The sequence below is a fragment of the Fringilla coelebs genome (genome assembly GCF_963513975.1).
Source record: "Fringilla coelebs genome assembly, contig: SCAFFOLD_477, whole genome shotgun sequence".
NCBI lineage: Eukaryota > Metazoa > Chordata > Aves > Passeriformes > Fringillidae > Fringilla > Fringilla coelebs.
Window position 1 is genome coordinate 1 of NW_028167272.1, and position 17,029 is coordinate 17,029.

Consider the following 17,029-nt stretch of genomic DNA (forward strand, 5'->3'; position numbering starts at 1 on the left):
AGCTTGGGGACATTGGGGACAGTGAGAAAAAATGGGGGGAAATTGGGAAAAAATGGGACTGGGGACATTGGGGACAGTGGGGGGACACTGAGGGGACCCTGGGGATGGACAGGGGACACAGCTGGGGACATGGGGACAGACTGGGGGACATTGGGGGGTTGGGGACATTGGGGGGATTTGGGGTTGGGGACATTGGGGGATTGGGGACATTGGGGACACTGGGGGACACTGGGGGGTTGGGACATTGGGGACATTGGGGGATTGGGGGTTGGGGACATTGGGGACATTGGGGGGGTTGGGGGATTGGGGACATTGGAGGATGGGGGGACATTGAGGGACGCTGGGGACATTGGGGACATTGGGGACATTGAGGGGTTGGGGACAGCCTGGGGACATTGGGGACACTGAGGGGACACTGGGGACAGACTGGGGACATTGGGATGGACTGAGGACAGACTGGGGACAGACAGGGGACATTGGGGGGATTGGGGACGTTAAGGACATTGAGGGGACATTTGGGGACATTGGGGACATGGAGGTGCTTGGGGATATTGGGAGGATTGGGGACATTGAGAGGACATTGGGGACATTTGGGACATTGAGAGGGTTGGGGACATTGAGGGGACATTGGGGGGTTGGGGGGACATTGGGGGGTTGGGGGATTGGGGGTTGGGGACATTGGGGACATTGGGGGGGTTGGGGGAAAATTGGGGGTTGGGGACATTGGGGGGTTGGGGACATTAAGGGGGTTGGGACATTGGGGGGGTTGGGGACATTGGGGACACCGGGGGGACTGAGGGGACATTGGGGACATTGGGGACATTAAGGAGCTTGGGGACATTGGGGACAGTGAGAAAAAATGGGGGGAAATTGGGAAAAATGGGACTGGGGACATTGGGGATAGTGGGGGGACACTGGGGGGACCCTGGGGATGGACAGGGGACACAGCTGAGGACATTGGGGACAGACTGGGGGACATTGGGGGGGTTGGGGACATTGGGGGGATATGGGACATTGGGGACATTGGGGGGGTTGGGGACATTAAGGGGGTTGGGGACATTGGGGACATTGGGGACATTGGGGCATTGGGGGGGTTGGGGACATTGGGGACATTGGGAGGATGGGGGACATTGGGGACATTGGGGACATTGGGGACATTGGGGGGTTGGGGGGACTGGGGACACTGGGAGGGTTGGGGACATTGGGGGGACTGAGGGGACATTGGGGACACTGGGGACATTGGGGGGACTGAGGGGACATTGGGGACACCAAGGGGGTATTGGGGACATTGGGGACATTGAGAAAAAATGGGGGGAAATTGGGAAAAAATGGGACTGGGGACATTGGGGACATTGGGGGGACACTGGGGGGACCCTGGGGATGGACAGGGGACACAGCTGGGGACATTGGGGACAGACTGGGGGACATTGGGGGGGTTGGGGGGTTGGGGACATTGGGGGGACAGACAGGGGGACAGACGGGGGGACAGTGGGGGACATTGGGGGGGTTGAATACATTGGGGACATTGAGTTGGGGGGGTTGGGGACATTGGGGACAGACAGGGGACATTGGGAGGATGGGGGACATTGGGGACATTGTTGGGGATTGGGGACACTGGGGACACTGAGGGGACACTGGGGACAGCCTGGGGACATTGGGGACAGACTGGGGGATTGGGGACACTGGGGACATTGGGGGTGTTGGGGACATTGGGGACATTGGGGGGACACTGGGGGGTTGGGGACATTGGGGACATTGGGGGGACACTGGGGGGTTGGGGACATTGGGGACATTGGGGGATTGGGGGTTGGGGACATTGGGGGATTGGGGGTTGGGGACATTGGGGACATTGGGGACATTAGAGACACTGGGGGGTTGGGGACATTGGGGGGATTGGGGACATTCAGGGGACATTGGGGATATTGGGGACATTGGGGGGACATTGGGGGGATTGGGGACATTGGGGACATTGTGGGGTTGGGGACATTTGGGGGACATTGGGGGGTTGGAGGCACTGGGGACAGACAGGGGACATTGGGGGGACACTGCGGGGATTGGGGACATTGGAGACACTGGGACACTGAGGGGACACTGGGGGGACACTGGGGACATTGAGGGGATTGGGGGATTGGGGACACCGGGGACATTGGGGGGGACACTGGGGGAATTGGGGACACAGGGGACATTGGGGTCATTGAGGGGATTGGGGACACCTTGGGGGACTGGGGACACCCTGGGGGGTTGGGGACACTGGGGACATTGGGGACATTGGGGGACATTGGGAGGGTTGGGGACACCTTGGGGGATTGGGGGCACCGGGGGGGCACTGGTGACATTTGGGACATTGGGGGACACTGGGGACACTGGGAGGGTTGGGGACACTGGGGGGACAGTGGGGACAGACTGGGGACATTGGGGACATTGGGGACATTGGGGACATTGGGGACATTGGGGGTTGGGGACATTGGGGACATTGGGGACGGGCAGGGGGACACTGGGGGGACATTGGGGACACTGAGGGGACACTGGGGACAGACAGGGGACACTGGGGACATTGGGGGGATTGGGGACAGGTGGGGCATTGGGGGGGTTGGGGACATTGGGGATGTTGGGGACAGGCAGGGGACATTGGGGGGACATTGGGGGGATTGGGGGGTTGGGGACATTGGGAGGGTTGGGGACATTGAGGGACGCTGGGGACAGACAGGGGACACTGGGGACATTGGGGACATTGGGGACATTGGGAGGATGGGGGACATTGGGGACATTGTTGGGGATTGGGGACATTGGGGACAGTGGGAACAGACAGGGGGACACCAGGGGGACAGACTGGGGACATTGGGGGGTTGGGGACATTGGGGACCCTGGGGACACTGAGGGCACACTGGGAGGGTTGGGGACACAGAGGGGACCCTGGGGACATTGGGGACAGACAGGGGACACTGGGGACATTTGGGGACATTGGGAGGGTTGGGGACACAGAGGGGACACTGGGAACATTGGGGACATTGGGGACAGACAGGGGACACTGGGGACATTTGGGGACATTGGGAAGGTTGGGGACACTGGGGGGGATTGGGGACACTGAGGGGACTGTGAGGGGACCCTGGGGACGTTGGGGACACCTCGGGCAGCCCGTGTCCCCGAGTGCCACCCGTGCTGTCCCCAGGCCAGCCGCCGGCCGTGCCGCGTCACATCCCCACCGTGGGGGACCCCGAGGTGTCCCCGAGGCCGCGGTGGCCGCGCCGGGCGCTGTCCCCAGCCGGGGCCACCCGCCGGGGCCACCTCCCCCCCCTGGGGACAGCCGAGCCCGCAGCGATGGCACCCGCCACCACCGGGCCACCCCCGCAGTGTCACCTCAGTGCCACCGCCGGGCCACCCCCGCAGTGTCACCTCAGTGCCACCACCGGGCCACCCCCGCAGTGTCACCAACAGTGTCACCTCAGTGCCACCGCCGCGCCACCCCCCAGGTGAGTGTCACCTCAGTGTCACCTCAGTGTCACCCCCTCAGTGTCACCTCAGTGTCACCCCCTCAGTGTCACCCAGCACAGGGACAGGGCCACCCCCCAGGTCAGTGCCACCCCCCAGTGTCACCTCAGTGCCACCGCGCCACCCCCAAGCTCAGTGTCACCTCAGTGTCACCTCAGTGCCACCGCGCCACCCCCAAGCTCAGTGTCACCTCAGTGTCACCTCAGTGTCACCGTGCCACCCCCAAGGTGAGTGTCACCTCAGTGTCACCCCCCAATGTCACCTCAGTGTCACCCCCTCAGTGTCACCCAGCACAGGGACAGGGCCACCCCCAAGGTGAGTGTCACAGTGTCACCTCAGTGTCACCTCAGTGTCACAGGGCCACCCCCCAGGTGAGTGTCACAGTGTCACCCCCTAATGTCACCTCAGTGTCACCAAGGGCCACCCCCCAGGTCAGTGTCACAGTGTCACCTCAGTGTCACCCGCGGCCACCGGGCCACCTCCCAGGTCAGTGTCACCCCCAGTGTCACCTCAGTGTCACAGTGTCACCCAGCAGGACAGTGCCACCCCCCCAGTGTCACCCCCAGTGTCACCTCAGTGTCACCTCAGTGTCACCCAGCACAGGGACAGGGCCACCCCCCAGGTCAGTGCCACCCCCCAGTGTCACCTCAGTGTCACCTCAGTGTCACCCGCCCAGTGTCACCCCCCCAGTGTCACCTCAGTGCCACCGCGCCACCCCCCAGGTGAGTGTCACAGTGTCACCTCAGTGTCACCTCAGTGTCACAGGACCACCCCGAAGGTGAGTGTCACAGTGTCACCCCCTCAGTGTCACAGTGTCACCTCTGTGTCACCTCAGTGTCACCCAGCACAGGGACAGGGCCACCCCCCAGGTCAGTGCCACCCCCCAGTGTCACCTCAGTGCCACCGCGCCACCCCCAAGGTGAGTGTCACCTCAGTGTCACCTCAGTGCCACCGTGCCACCCCCAAGGTGAGTGTCACCTCAGTGTCACCTCAGTGCCACCACGCCACCCCCAAGGTGAGTGTCACCTCAGTGTCACCTCAGTGCCACCGTGCCACCCCCAAGGTGAGTGTCACCTCAGTGTCACCCCCCAATGTCACCTCAGTGTCACAGTGTCACCCTCAGTGTCACCCCCCCAGTGTCACCTCAGTGCCACCGCGCCACCCCCAAGGTGAGTGTCACAGTGTCACCTCAGTGTCACCTCAGTGTCACAGGGCCACCCCCCAGGTGAGTGTCACAGTGTCACCCCCTAATGTCACCTCAGTGTCACCAAGGGCCACCCCCCAGGTCAGTGTCACAGTGTCACCTCAGTGTCACCCGCGGCCACCGGGCCACCTCCCAGGTCAGTGTCACCCCCAGTGTCACCTCAGTGTCACAGTGTCACCCAGCAGGACAGTGCCACCCCCCCAGTGTCACCCCCAGTGTCACCTCAGTGTCACCTCAGTGTCACCCAGCACAGGGACAGGGCCACCCCCCAGGTCAGTGCCACCCCCCAGTGTCACCTCAGTGTCACCTCAGTGTCACCCGCCCAGTGTCACCCCCCCAGTGTCACCTCAGTGCCACCGCGCCACCCCCCAGGTGAGTGTCACAGTGTCACCTCAGTGTCACCTCAGTGTCACAGGACCACCCCCAAGGTGAGTGTCACAGTGTCACCCCCCTCAGTGTCACAGTGTCACCTCTGTGTCACCTCAGTGTCACCCAGCACAGGGACAGGGCCACCCCCCAGGTCAGTGCCACCCCCCAGTGTCACCTCAGTGCCACCGCGCCACCCCCAAGGTGAGTGTCACCTCAGTGTCACCTCAGTGTCACCGTGCCACCCCCAAGGTGAGTGTCACCTCAGTGTCACCCCCCAATGTCACCTCAGTGTCACAGTGTCACCCTCAGTGTCACCCCCCCAGTGTCACCTCAGTGCCACCGTGCCACCCCCAAGGTGAGTGTCACAGTGTCACCTCAGTGTCACCTCAGTGTCACAGGGCCACCCCCCAGGTCAGTGTCACAGTGTCACCTCAGTGTCACCCACGGCCACCGCACCACCCCCAAGGTGAGTGCGTGTCACCTCAGTGTCACCAACAGTGTCACCCCCCCCAGTGTCACCTCCTGGGGACAGGGCCACCCCCCAGGGCAGTGTCACCTCCCAGGGTGGTGGCACACAATAGGACAATGCCACCATCGAGGCCATTGTCACCTCTCGGTGTCACTGTCACCTCAGGGGTGGTGGCACCCACAGGGTGATGTCACCCTCAGTGTCACTGTCACCTCTCAGTGTCACTGTCACCTCTCGGTGTCACTGTCACCTCTCAGTGTCACTGTCACCTCTCGGTGTCACTGTCACCCACAGGGTGATGTCACCCTCCGTGTCACTGTCACCTCAGTGTCACTGTCACCTCTCGGTGTCATTGTCACCTCTCGGTGTCACTGTCACCTCAGTGTCACTGTCACCTCTCGGTGTCACTGTCACCTCTCAGTGTCATTGTCACCCCTCGGTGTCACTGTCACCCACAGGGTGATGTCACTGTCACTGTCACCCCCAGGTCGATGCCACTCCCGAGGCCGTCGTCCCCCGGCGCGGTGACGTCACCCAACGGGGTGGCACCGTCATTGTCACCTGACCCGATGACATCACCCAACGGGGTGGTGGCACCGTCATTGTCACCTGACCCGATGACGTCACCCAACGGGGTGGTGGCACCGCCGATGTCACCGACGTCACCCCCGGGGCCACCGCGGCTCTGGGGACAGAGGGTGGCGCTGGAGCCCAGGTCAGTGTCACCGTGTCACCTCCCCCTGGGGACACTGCCACCTCGGTGTCACCTCCCCCTGGGTCAGTGTCACCTTCCCCTGGGGACACTGCCACCTCGGTGTCACCTCCCCCTGGGTCAGTGTCACCTCCCCTGGGGACACTGCCACTGCCACCTCGGTGTCAACTCCCCCTGGGTCAGTGTCACCTCCCCCTGGGGACACTGCCACTGCCACCTTAGTGTCACCTCCCCCTGGGTCAGTGTCACCTCCCCCTGGGGACACTGCTACTGCCACCTCGGTGTCACCTTCCCCTGGGGACATTGCCACTGCCACCTCGGTGTCACCTCCAGGTCACTGTCACCTCCCCCTGGGTCACTGTCACCTCCCCCGGGGTCAGTGTCACCTCTCCTGATGTCATTGTCACATCCAGGGGTTGATGTCACCCCTGAGGACATTGTCACCTCCCTGGGTCACTGTCACCACCAAGGCCACCACCCCCCCGAGCTCCTTGTCACCTGCCACCCTCCCCATTGTCCCCTGCCACCCCTCACTGTCACCTGTCCCCTCACTGTCCCCTGCCACCCCTCACTGTCACCCCCCCCATTGTCCCCTGCCACCTCCCCATTGTCTCCTGCCACCTCCATTGTCCCCTGCCACCCCTCAGTGTCCCCTGCCACCACCCCATTGTCACCTGCCACCTCCATTGTCACCTGCCACCTCCATTTTCCCCTGCCACCCCTCACTGTCACCTCACTGTCACCTCACTGTCCCCTGCCACCCCCCCATTGTCCCCTGCCACCCCTCACTGTCCCCTCACTGTCCCGTGTCACCCCCGCATTGTCCCCTGCCACCCCTCACTGTCCCCTGTCACCCTCCATTGTCCCCTCACTGTCCCCTGCCACCCCCATTGTCACCTGCCACCCCGTCATTGTCACCTCTCACTGTTCCCTGCCACCCCCTCACTGTCACCCCCCCATTGTCCTCTGCCACTCCTCACTGTCCTCTGCCACCCCCTCATTGTCCCCTGCCACCCCTCACTGTCCCCTGCCACCCCCTCATTGTCCCCTGCCACCCCGTCACTGTCCCCTGTCACCCGTCACTGTCCCCTGTCCCCTCCATTGTCCCCTGCCACCCCTCACTGTCCCCTGCCACCCTCCATTGTCCCATGCCACCTCCATTGTCCCCTGCCACCCCTCACTGTCACCTCACTGTCCCCTACCACCCCTCACTGTCACCTCTCACTGTCCTCTGTCACCCCCATTTTCCCCTGCCACCCCTCACTGTCACCTCACTGTCACCTCCCTGTCCCCTGCCACCCCCCATTGTCCCCTGCCATCCCTCACTGTCACCTCACTGTCACCCCCCCATTGTCTCCTGTCACCCCTCACTGTCACCTCACTGTCCCCTGCCACCCCCCATTGTCACCTGCCACCTCCATTGTCCCCTGCCACCCCTCACTGTCACCTCACTGTCCCCTGCCACCCCCTCATTGTCCCCTGCCACCCCTCACTGTCACCTGTCACCTCACTGTCCCCTGCCACCCCTCACTGTCACCCCCCCATTGTCACCCCACATTGTCACCCCTCACTGTCCCCTCACTGTCCCCTGCCACCCCTCACTGTCCCCTGTCACCCCTCATTGTCACCTCACTGTCCCCTCACTGTCACCTCACTGTCCCCTGCCGCCCCCATTGTCACCTCTCACTGTCCCCTGCCACCCCCTCACTGTCACCCCCATTGTCCCCTGTCACCCCCTCACTGTCCCCTGCCACCCTCCATTGTCCCATGCCACCCCACATTGTCACCCCTCACTGTCCCCTGCCACCCCTCTCTGTCACCTCACTGTCCTGTGCCACCTCCCCATTGTCACCCCCCATTGTCACCCCCCATTGTCACCCCCCATTGTCACCCCTCACTGTCACCTCACTGTCCCCTGCCACCCCTCACTGTCACCCCCCATTGTCCCCTGCCCCCCCTCACTGTCCCCTCTCCCCGCAGGCCGTTGTCCCCTCGTGGTGACACCAGCGAGGACGAGGACGATGCCACCCCTGGGTCCGCCCCGCCTGCCTTGGTGACAACGACAGTGCCACCACCAGTGACAGCGACAGTGCCACCACCAGCGCCAGTGCCACCACCGGTGACGGTGACAGTGTCACCTCCGGTGGCACCGCGGGGACGCTACTTTGGCTACGCCCGCACGGTGCTGGCCCCGGTGGTGGCACTGTCCCCTCTGTCCCCAGCGCTGTCCCCAGCGCTGTCCCCTCCTCTGTCCCCTTGTCCCCGCATCCAGCAGCTGGACGGGGCCGACGATGGCACCCGGGGGACAGCGCTGGGGACAGGGCTGGGGACAGGGCTGGGGACAGGGCCACCAACAGGGCCACCACCGGGGACAGGGCTGGGGACAGGGACACCACCAGGGCCACCTCCAGGGCCACCACCACCCGAGGGACTGCCACCCGAGCTCGTGGAGTTCGTCCTGCGCGGTGTCACCGGGGATGGCAGCGGGGACACGAGTGCCACCAACGGGGACACAGCTGTCACCAACGGGGACACGGCTGTCACCAATGGGGACACGGCTGTCACCAACGGGGACACGGCTGCCACCAACGGAGCCTGGCAGGGACAGCGGCTTGGGGACATCGGTCAAGGCCACCGGCTTGGGGACATCAGTCAAGGTCACCACGTTGGGGACATCACCAAGAGCCACCAGCTTGGGGACATTGGTCAAGGCCACCACGTTGGGGACATCGGTCAAAGCCACCAGCTCGGGGACATCAGGCAGGGACAGCGGCTTGGGGACATTGATCAAAGCCACCGGCTTGGGGACATCACCAAGAGCCACCAGCTTGGGGACATCGGTCAAGGCCACCGGCTCGGGGACATCAGGCAGGGATGGCGGCTTGGGGACGTTGGTCAAGGCCACCACGTTGGGGACATCACCAAGAGCCACCAACTTGGGGACAATGGTCAAAGCCACCAGCTCGGGGACATCACCAAGAGCCACCAACTTGGGGACATTGGTCAAAGCCACCAGCTTGGGGACATCGCTCAGGGCCACCAGCTTGGAAACATCCAGGGCCACCACCCTGGGGACATTGGCCAAGGCCACCATCTTGGGGACATTGGTCAAGGCCACCACCCTGGGGACACGTCCCAGGGCCACCACCACGTCAGGAACGCGCAGGGCCACCACCGTGGGGACATCAGCCAAGGCCACCACCCTGGGGACATCGGCCAAGGCCACCACCTTGGGGACATCGGCCAAGGCCACCACCCTGGGGACATCGGCCAAGGCCACCCCCCTGGGGACATTGGTCAAGGCCACCACCTTGGGGACATCGGTCAAGGCCACCCCCCTGGGGACATGGGGCAGGGCCAGCGGCTTGGGGACATCTCTCAGGGCCACCCTCTGGGTGTCACCGCCCCCAACGGCCACGGGGACGCCTCGGGGACACCTTGGGGACATCCCAAGCGCCCGGGGGAGGGGACGGGGCCGGGGACCAAGAGGCCACGGCTGGAGCTGGGGACAGCTGGGGACAGCGGGTGAGGACATGGGGACATGGGGACACTGGGGACAGTGGGGACATTGGGGACAGCTGGGGATGGGGGACAGCGGGTGAGGACATTGGGGACACTGGGGACAGCTGGGGACAGTGGGGACATGGGGACAGCTGGGGACGGCTGGGGACAGTGGGGACAGCGGGTGAGGACATGGGGACATGGGGACACTGGGGACAGTGGGGACATGGGGACAGTGGGGACATTGGGGGGGATTGGGGACACTGGGGACAGCGGGTGAGGACATGGGGACATGGGGACAGTGGGGACAGCTGGGGACAGTGGGGACAGCGGGTGAGGACATGGGGACATGGGGACATTGGGGACAGCGGGTGAGGACATGGGGACATGGGGACATTGGGGACAGCTGGGGACAGTGGGGACATGGGGACAGCTGGGGACAGCTGGGGACAGCTGGGGACACTGGGGGCACTGGGGACACTGGGGACACTGGGGACAGCGGGTGAGGACATGGGGACAGTGGGACATCTGGGGACAGTGGGTGAGGACATGGGGACAGCTGGGGACCTGGGGACAGCTGGGGACAGCTGGGGACGGGGGACAGTGGGTGAGGACATGGGGACATGGGGACAGCTGGGGACATGGGGACAGTGGGGACAGCGGGTGAGGACATGGGGACATGGGGACAGCGGGTGAGGACATGGGGACACTGGGGACAGTGGGGACTGGGGGGGACATTGGGGACATTGGGGACAGCTGGGGACACTGGGGACAGCTGGGGACAGCGGGTGAGGACATGGGGACATGGGGACACTGGGGACAGCGGGTGAGGACACTGGGGACACTGGGGACAGCTGGGGACATTGGGGACACTGGGGACACTGGGGACAGCGGGTGAGGACACTGGGGACACGGGGACAGTGGGGACAGTGGGTGAGGACACTGGGGACACGGGGACAGTGGGGACAGCTGGGGGATTGGGGACAGCGAGGACAGCGGGTGAGGACACTGGGGACATTGGGGACATCGGGGACAGTGGGGACAGCTGGGGGATTGGGGACAGCGGGTGAGGACACTGGGGACAGCTGGGGACAGCTGGGGGATTGGGGACAGCGAGGACAGCGGGTGAGGACACTGGGGATATGGGGACATTGGGGACATCGGGGACAGTGGGGACAGCTGGAGACGGGGGACAGCGGGGACAGCTGGGGACGGTGGGGACACTGGGGACACTGGGGACACTGGGGACATTGGGGACACTGGGGACACTGGGGACAGCTGGGGGATTGGGGACATTGGGGACAGCGGGTGAGGACACTGGGGACAGCTGGGGACAGTGGGGACATTTGAGGGATTGGGGACATCGGGGACATTGGAGAGGGTGGGGACATAAGGGACACTGGGGACACTTGGGGACATTAAAGGGACGTTGGGGGGTTGGGGACAGGGTGGCAACACTGAGGATGTCTGATTGGTGTCACCTGTCCCTGTCACTGTCACCTGTCCCCACTGATGTCACCTGTCACTGTCACCTGTCCCTGTCACTGTCACCTGTCCCCTCTGGTGACATTTCCTGTCCCCTCTGGTATCACCTGTCCCCATCAGTGTCACCTGTCCCCTCTGGTGTCACCTGTCAGTGTCACCTGTCCCCATTGGTGTCACCTGTCCCCATCAGTGTCACCTATCCCTGTCCCTGTCAGTGTCACCTGTCCCCTCTGGTGTCACCTGTCAGTGTCACCTGTCCCTGTCAGTGTCACCTGTCAGTGTCACCTGTCACTGTCACCTGTCAGTGTCACCTGTCCCCTCTGGTGTCACCTGTCCCCTCTGGTGACATTTCCTGTCCCTGTCCCCTCCCCCCAGGCTGAAGGAGGAGCCGGAGGAGCTGATGAGTGACGGCTGCGGGTGAGCCCCGAAACCGCCCAAAATCACCCCAAAAATCACCCCAAAACTGCCCCAAATCACCCCAAAAATCACCCCAAAAATCACCCCAAAACCGCCCCAAATCACCCCAAAAATCACCCTGAAATCACCCCAAAATCACCCCAAAAATCACCCCAAAATCACCCCAAAATCACCCCAAAAATCACCCCAAAACCGCCCCAAATCACCCCAAAAATCACCCTGAAATCACCCCAAAATCACCCCAAATCACCCCAAAACCGCCCCAAAAATAACCCCAAAACCGCCCAAAATCACCCCAAAACTGCCCCAAAACCGCCCCAAAAATCACCTCAAAACCACCCCAAATCACCCCAAAACCGCCCAAAATCACCCCCAAATTACCCCAAATCACCCCCAAATCACCCCAAAGTCACCCTAAATCACCCCTAAATCAACCCAAAAACCGCCCCAAATAACCCCAAATTACCCCAAATCACCCCAAAACCACCCATAATCACCCCAAATCACCCCCAAATCACCCAAAATTGCCCCAAAATCAGCCAAAAATCACCCCCAAGTCACCCCCAAAACTGCCCAAACCACCCCAAAATCACCAAGGATCACCCCAAAATGCCCAAAATCCCCCCAAAATCCCCCAAAAAATTATCCCAAAACTGCCCCAAACCCACCCAAACTGCCCCAAAACTGCCCCAAATCACCCCAAAAGTCACCCCAAAAATCACCCCCAAATTACCCCAAATCACCCCAAAACCGCCCCAAATCACCCCAAAATCACCCAAAACCCACCCAAAATCACCCCAAAACTGCCCCAAACCTGCCCAAAATCACCCCCAAATCACCCCAGAAATCACCCCAAAAATCACCCAAACTGCCCCAAATCACCCCAAAAATCACCCCAAACTGTCTCAAAATCACCCCAAAATCTACCCAAATTATCCCAAAACCGCCCCAAAATTATTCCAAAAAACACCCCAAAATCACCCAAATATCTTCAAAATCCCCAAAACTGCCCCCAAAATCACCCCAAAAATCACCTCAAATCACCCCAAAATCATCCCAAAACCGCCCCAAAATCCCCCAAAACCGCCCCAAAAATGTTCCAAAAGCGCCCCAAAATCACCCAAATATCTTCAAAATCCCCCAAACTGCCCCAAATCACCCAAAACTGCCCCAAAATCCCCAAAATTCTTCAAATTTATCCAAAATCCCCTGAAAATTTCCCCCAAAATGTTCCCAAATCCCCCCAAAATTCCCCGAAATTTTCTCCCCAAATCCGCCACAAAACTCCCCCAAATTCCCCGAAATCGCCCAAAATTCCCCCAATTCTCCCCAAAATCCCCCCAAAATTGATAAAATCCACCCAAAATTCCCCAAATTTGCCCAAAATGCCCCAAAATTTGCCCAAAATGTCCCAAATTTGCCCCGATCCCGCAGGTCCCCGCCCGGTGACGTCACCGCGGAGCCGCCCTGGGCCGCCTGCGCAGGTGGGGGAGGGGAAATTTGGGGGAATTTTGGGGAATTTTGGGCAATTTTGGGGGGATTTGGTTCATTTGAGGGGAATTTTGGGGAAAATTTGGGTGATTTTGGTGAATTTTGGGGGCAGAAATTGGGGGATTTGGGGTGGATTTGGTCAATTTTGGGGGGATTTTGGGGGATTTGGGGAAATTTTGGGGGATTTTGGTCAATTTGAGGGGAAATTTTGGGAAATTTTATGGGGATTTTGGGGAATTTGGGAAAATTTGGGGGGAAATTTGGGGGGATTTGGGGGAAATTTTGGAGAATTTTGGGGGAATTTTGGGGAATTTGGGAAAATTTGTGGAAATTTTGAGGGAATTTCGGGGGAAATTGGGGGGATTTTGGGGGGAATTTTGGGGAATTTGTGGAAATTTTGGGGAATTTGGGGAATTTGTGGAAATTTTGGGGGAATTTTGGGAAATTTGGGGGAATTTTGGGGGAATTTTAGGGGAATTTGGGGAAATTTGGGGGAATTTTGGGGGATTTGTGAAAATTTTGGGGGAATTTGTGGAAATTTTGGGGGAATTCAGGGAAATTTTGGGGAATTTGGGGGAGAATTTTGGGAAAATTTGTGGAATTTTGGGGGGGATTTTGGGGGAATTTTGGGTCATTTTGGTTGATTTTGGGATTTTTGTGGGTGATTTGGGGAGATTTTGGGGTAATTTTGGCAGATTTTGGCTGATTTTGGGTAATTTTGGTCGGTTTGGGTTTTTTTTGGGGGTGATTTTGGCTGATTTTGGGGCACTTTTGGTTGGTTTGGGTTTTTTTGGGGGTGATTTTGGGATTATTTTGGGTTGATTTTGGGATTTTTGGGGGTTTTTTGGGTTATTTTGTGGTGATTTTGGGGTGAGTTTGGGAATTTTGGGGTGATTTGGGGATTTTTGGGGTAATTTTGGGGTGATTTTGGGATTTTTTGGGGGTGATTTTGGGATTTTTGGGGTGATTTGGGGATTTTTTTGGCTGATTTTGGGTGATTTTGGGTTTTTTGGGATTATTTTGGGTTGATTTTGGGATTTTTTGGGGTTGATTTTGGGATTTTTTTGGGGTTTTCTGGGTGATTTTGGGACGATTTTGGGATTTTTTTGGGTGATTTTGGGACTTTCTGGGGGCGATTTTGGCATCATTTTTGCTGATTTTTGGGATTTTTTTGGGGTTTAATTTGGGTTAATTTGGGTTAATTTGGGTTAATCAGCTTCAGGGCTTTCATTTATGCTAATTCATTTGCGCTAATTTATGCTAATTTGTGCTAATTTATGCTAATTTATGCAAATCCCTCCCCCAGGCGGCAGCTCCGAGGACGAGGAGCCGGAGCCCCTCCCCCAGCCCGGAGGGGGCGGGGCCTCCTCCTGCTCCCCTCCCCCAAGCCCCGCCCCCTCCCCGCCCCTCCCCCACCTGCGCTTCGAGATCAGCTCCGAGGACGGGCTGAGGGTGACGGCCCCCAGCCTGGAGGGTACTGGGGATACTGGTTTATACTGGTTTATACTGGGAGGGACTGGGAGAGACCGGTTATACTGGGTTATACTGGTTATACTGGGCTGTACTGGGAGATCAGCTCCGAGGACGGGCTGAGGGTGACGGCCCCCAGCCTGGAGGGTACTGGTTTATACTGGTTTATACTGGTTTATACTGGGAGGGACTGGGAGCACTGGTTATACTGGGAGAGAGCAGTTATACTGGTTATACTGGTTATACTGGGTTATACTGGGCTGTACTGGGATGTACTGGTCTGTACTGGGCTGTACTGGGAGATCAGCTCCGAGGACGGGCTGAGGGTGACGGCCCCCAGCCTGGAGGGTACTGGTTTATACTGGTTTATACTGGGAGGGACTGGGAGAGACTGGGAGAGACTGGGAGAGACTGGGAGAGACCAGTTATACTGGGTTATACTGGGTTATACTGGGCTGTACTGGGAGATCAGCTCCGAGGACGGGCTGAGGGTGACGGCAGCGACACTGGAGGGTACTGGTTTATACTGGTTTATACTGGGAGGACTGGGAGCACTGGTTATACCGGTTATACTGGGTTATACTGGTCTGTACTGGTCTGTACTGGGAGAGCAGCTCCGAGGACGGGCTCAGGGTGACGGCGGCCACACTGGAGGGTACTGGGGATACTGGTTTATACTGGGAGGGACTGGTTTATACTGGGAGCACTGGTTATACTGGGAAGAGAGCAGTTATACTGGTTATACTGGGTTATACTGGGCTGTACTGGGATGTACTGGTCTGTACTGGGCTGTACTGGGAGATCAGCTCCGAGGACGGGCTCAGGGTGACGGCCCCGAGCCTGGAGGGTACTGGTTTATACTGGTTTATACTGGGAGGGACTGGGAGAGACCGGTTATACTGGTTATACTGGGTTATACTGGTCTGTACTGGGCTGTACTGGGCTGTACTGGGAGATCAGCTCCGAGGACGGGCTGAGGGTGACGGCCCCCAGCCTGGAGGGTACTGGTTTATACTGGTTTATACTGGGAGGGACTGGGAGAGACTGGGAGAGACTGGGAGAGACCGGTTATACTGGTTCATACTGGTTATACTGGGTTATACTGGTCTGTACTGGGAGATCAGCTCCGAGGACGGGCTCAGGGTGACGGCCGCCACACTGGAGGGTACTGGGGATACTGGTTTATACTGGTTTATACTGGGAGGGACTGGGAGCATGGGTTATACTGGGTTATACTGGTTTATACTGGTTATACTGGGTTATAGTGGTTATACTGGGTTATACTGGTCTGTACTGGGCTGTACTGGGAGAGCAGCTCCGAGGACGGGCTCAGGGTGACGGCTGCCACACTGGAGGGTACTGGTTTATACTGGTTTATACTGGGAGCACTGGTTATACTGGGAGAGAGCAGTTATACTGGTTATACTGGGTTATACTGGTTATACTGGGCTGTACTGGGCTGTACTGGGAGATCAGCTCCGAGGACGGGCTGAGGGTGACGGCCGCGACACTGGAGGGTACTGGGGATACTGGTTTATACTGGTTTATACTGGTTTATACTGGGAGGGACTGGGAGCACTGGTTATACTGGGAGAGAGCAGTTATACTGGTTATACTGGGTTATACTGGTCTGTACTGGGAGATCAGCTCCAAGGACGGGCTCAGGGTGACGGCCCCCAGCCTCGAGGGTACTGGGTTATACTGGTTTATACTGGGAGAGACTGGGAGCACTGGTTATACCGGTTATACTGGGTTATACTGGTCTGTACTGGTCTGTACTGGGAGAGCAGCTCCGAGGACGGGCTCAGGGTGACGGCGGCCACACTGGAGGGTACTGGGGATACTGGTTTATACTGGGAGAGACTGGTTGTACTGGTTTGTACTGGGTTATACTGGGCTGTACTGGAAGGTACTGGTTATACTGGTTTGTTCTGGGTTATACTGGGTTATACTGGTTTATACTGGGAGGGACTGATTATACTGGGTTATACTGGTTTATACTGGGAGGGACTGATTATACTGGGTTATACTGGTTTATATTGGGAGGGACTGATTATACTGGGTTATACTGGTTTGTACTGGGAGGGACTGGTTATACTGGTTTGTACTGGGTTATACTGGTTTATACTGGGAGGGACTGGTTGTACTGGTTTGTACTGAGTTTATACAGGTTTATACTGGTTATACTGGTCATACTGGGTTATACTGGGAGGGACTGCTTGTACTGGTTTGTTCTGGGTTATACTGGGTTATACTGGTTTATACTGGGAGGGACTGGGTATACTGGATTATACTGGGTTATACTGGTTTATACTGGTTTATATTGGGAGAGACCGGCTATACTGGTTTGTTCTGGGTTATACTGGGTTATACTGGTTTATACTGGGCCATACTGGTGATTTATGGGGGGATTTGGGGATTT

The 17,029-nt window shown here is 59.1% G+C and overlaps 1 protein-coding gene across 1 annotated transcript; it reads left to right on the plus strand.

Annotated features, from left to right (window-relative positions):
- Nucleotides 1-3,169: 3,169 nt before the first annotated feature.
- LOC311166072 (uncharacterized protein) lies at nt 3,170-14,611 on the plus strand (the record flags this gene model as incomplete). Its single annotated transcript, XM_084227550.1, has 6 exons — nt 3,170-3,470; nt 6,019-6,246; nt 8,224-9,768; nt 11,605-11,646; nt 13,081-13,130; nt 14,444-14,611. Coding segments are annotated over 6 exons (2,334 nt in total), but the record flags the coding sequence as incomplete, so codon positions are not given.
- Nucleotides 14,612-17,029: the final 2,418 nt, after the last annotated feature.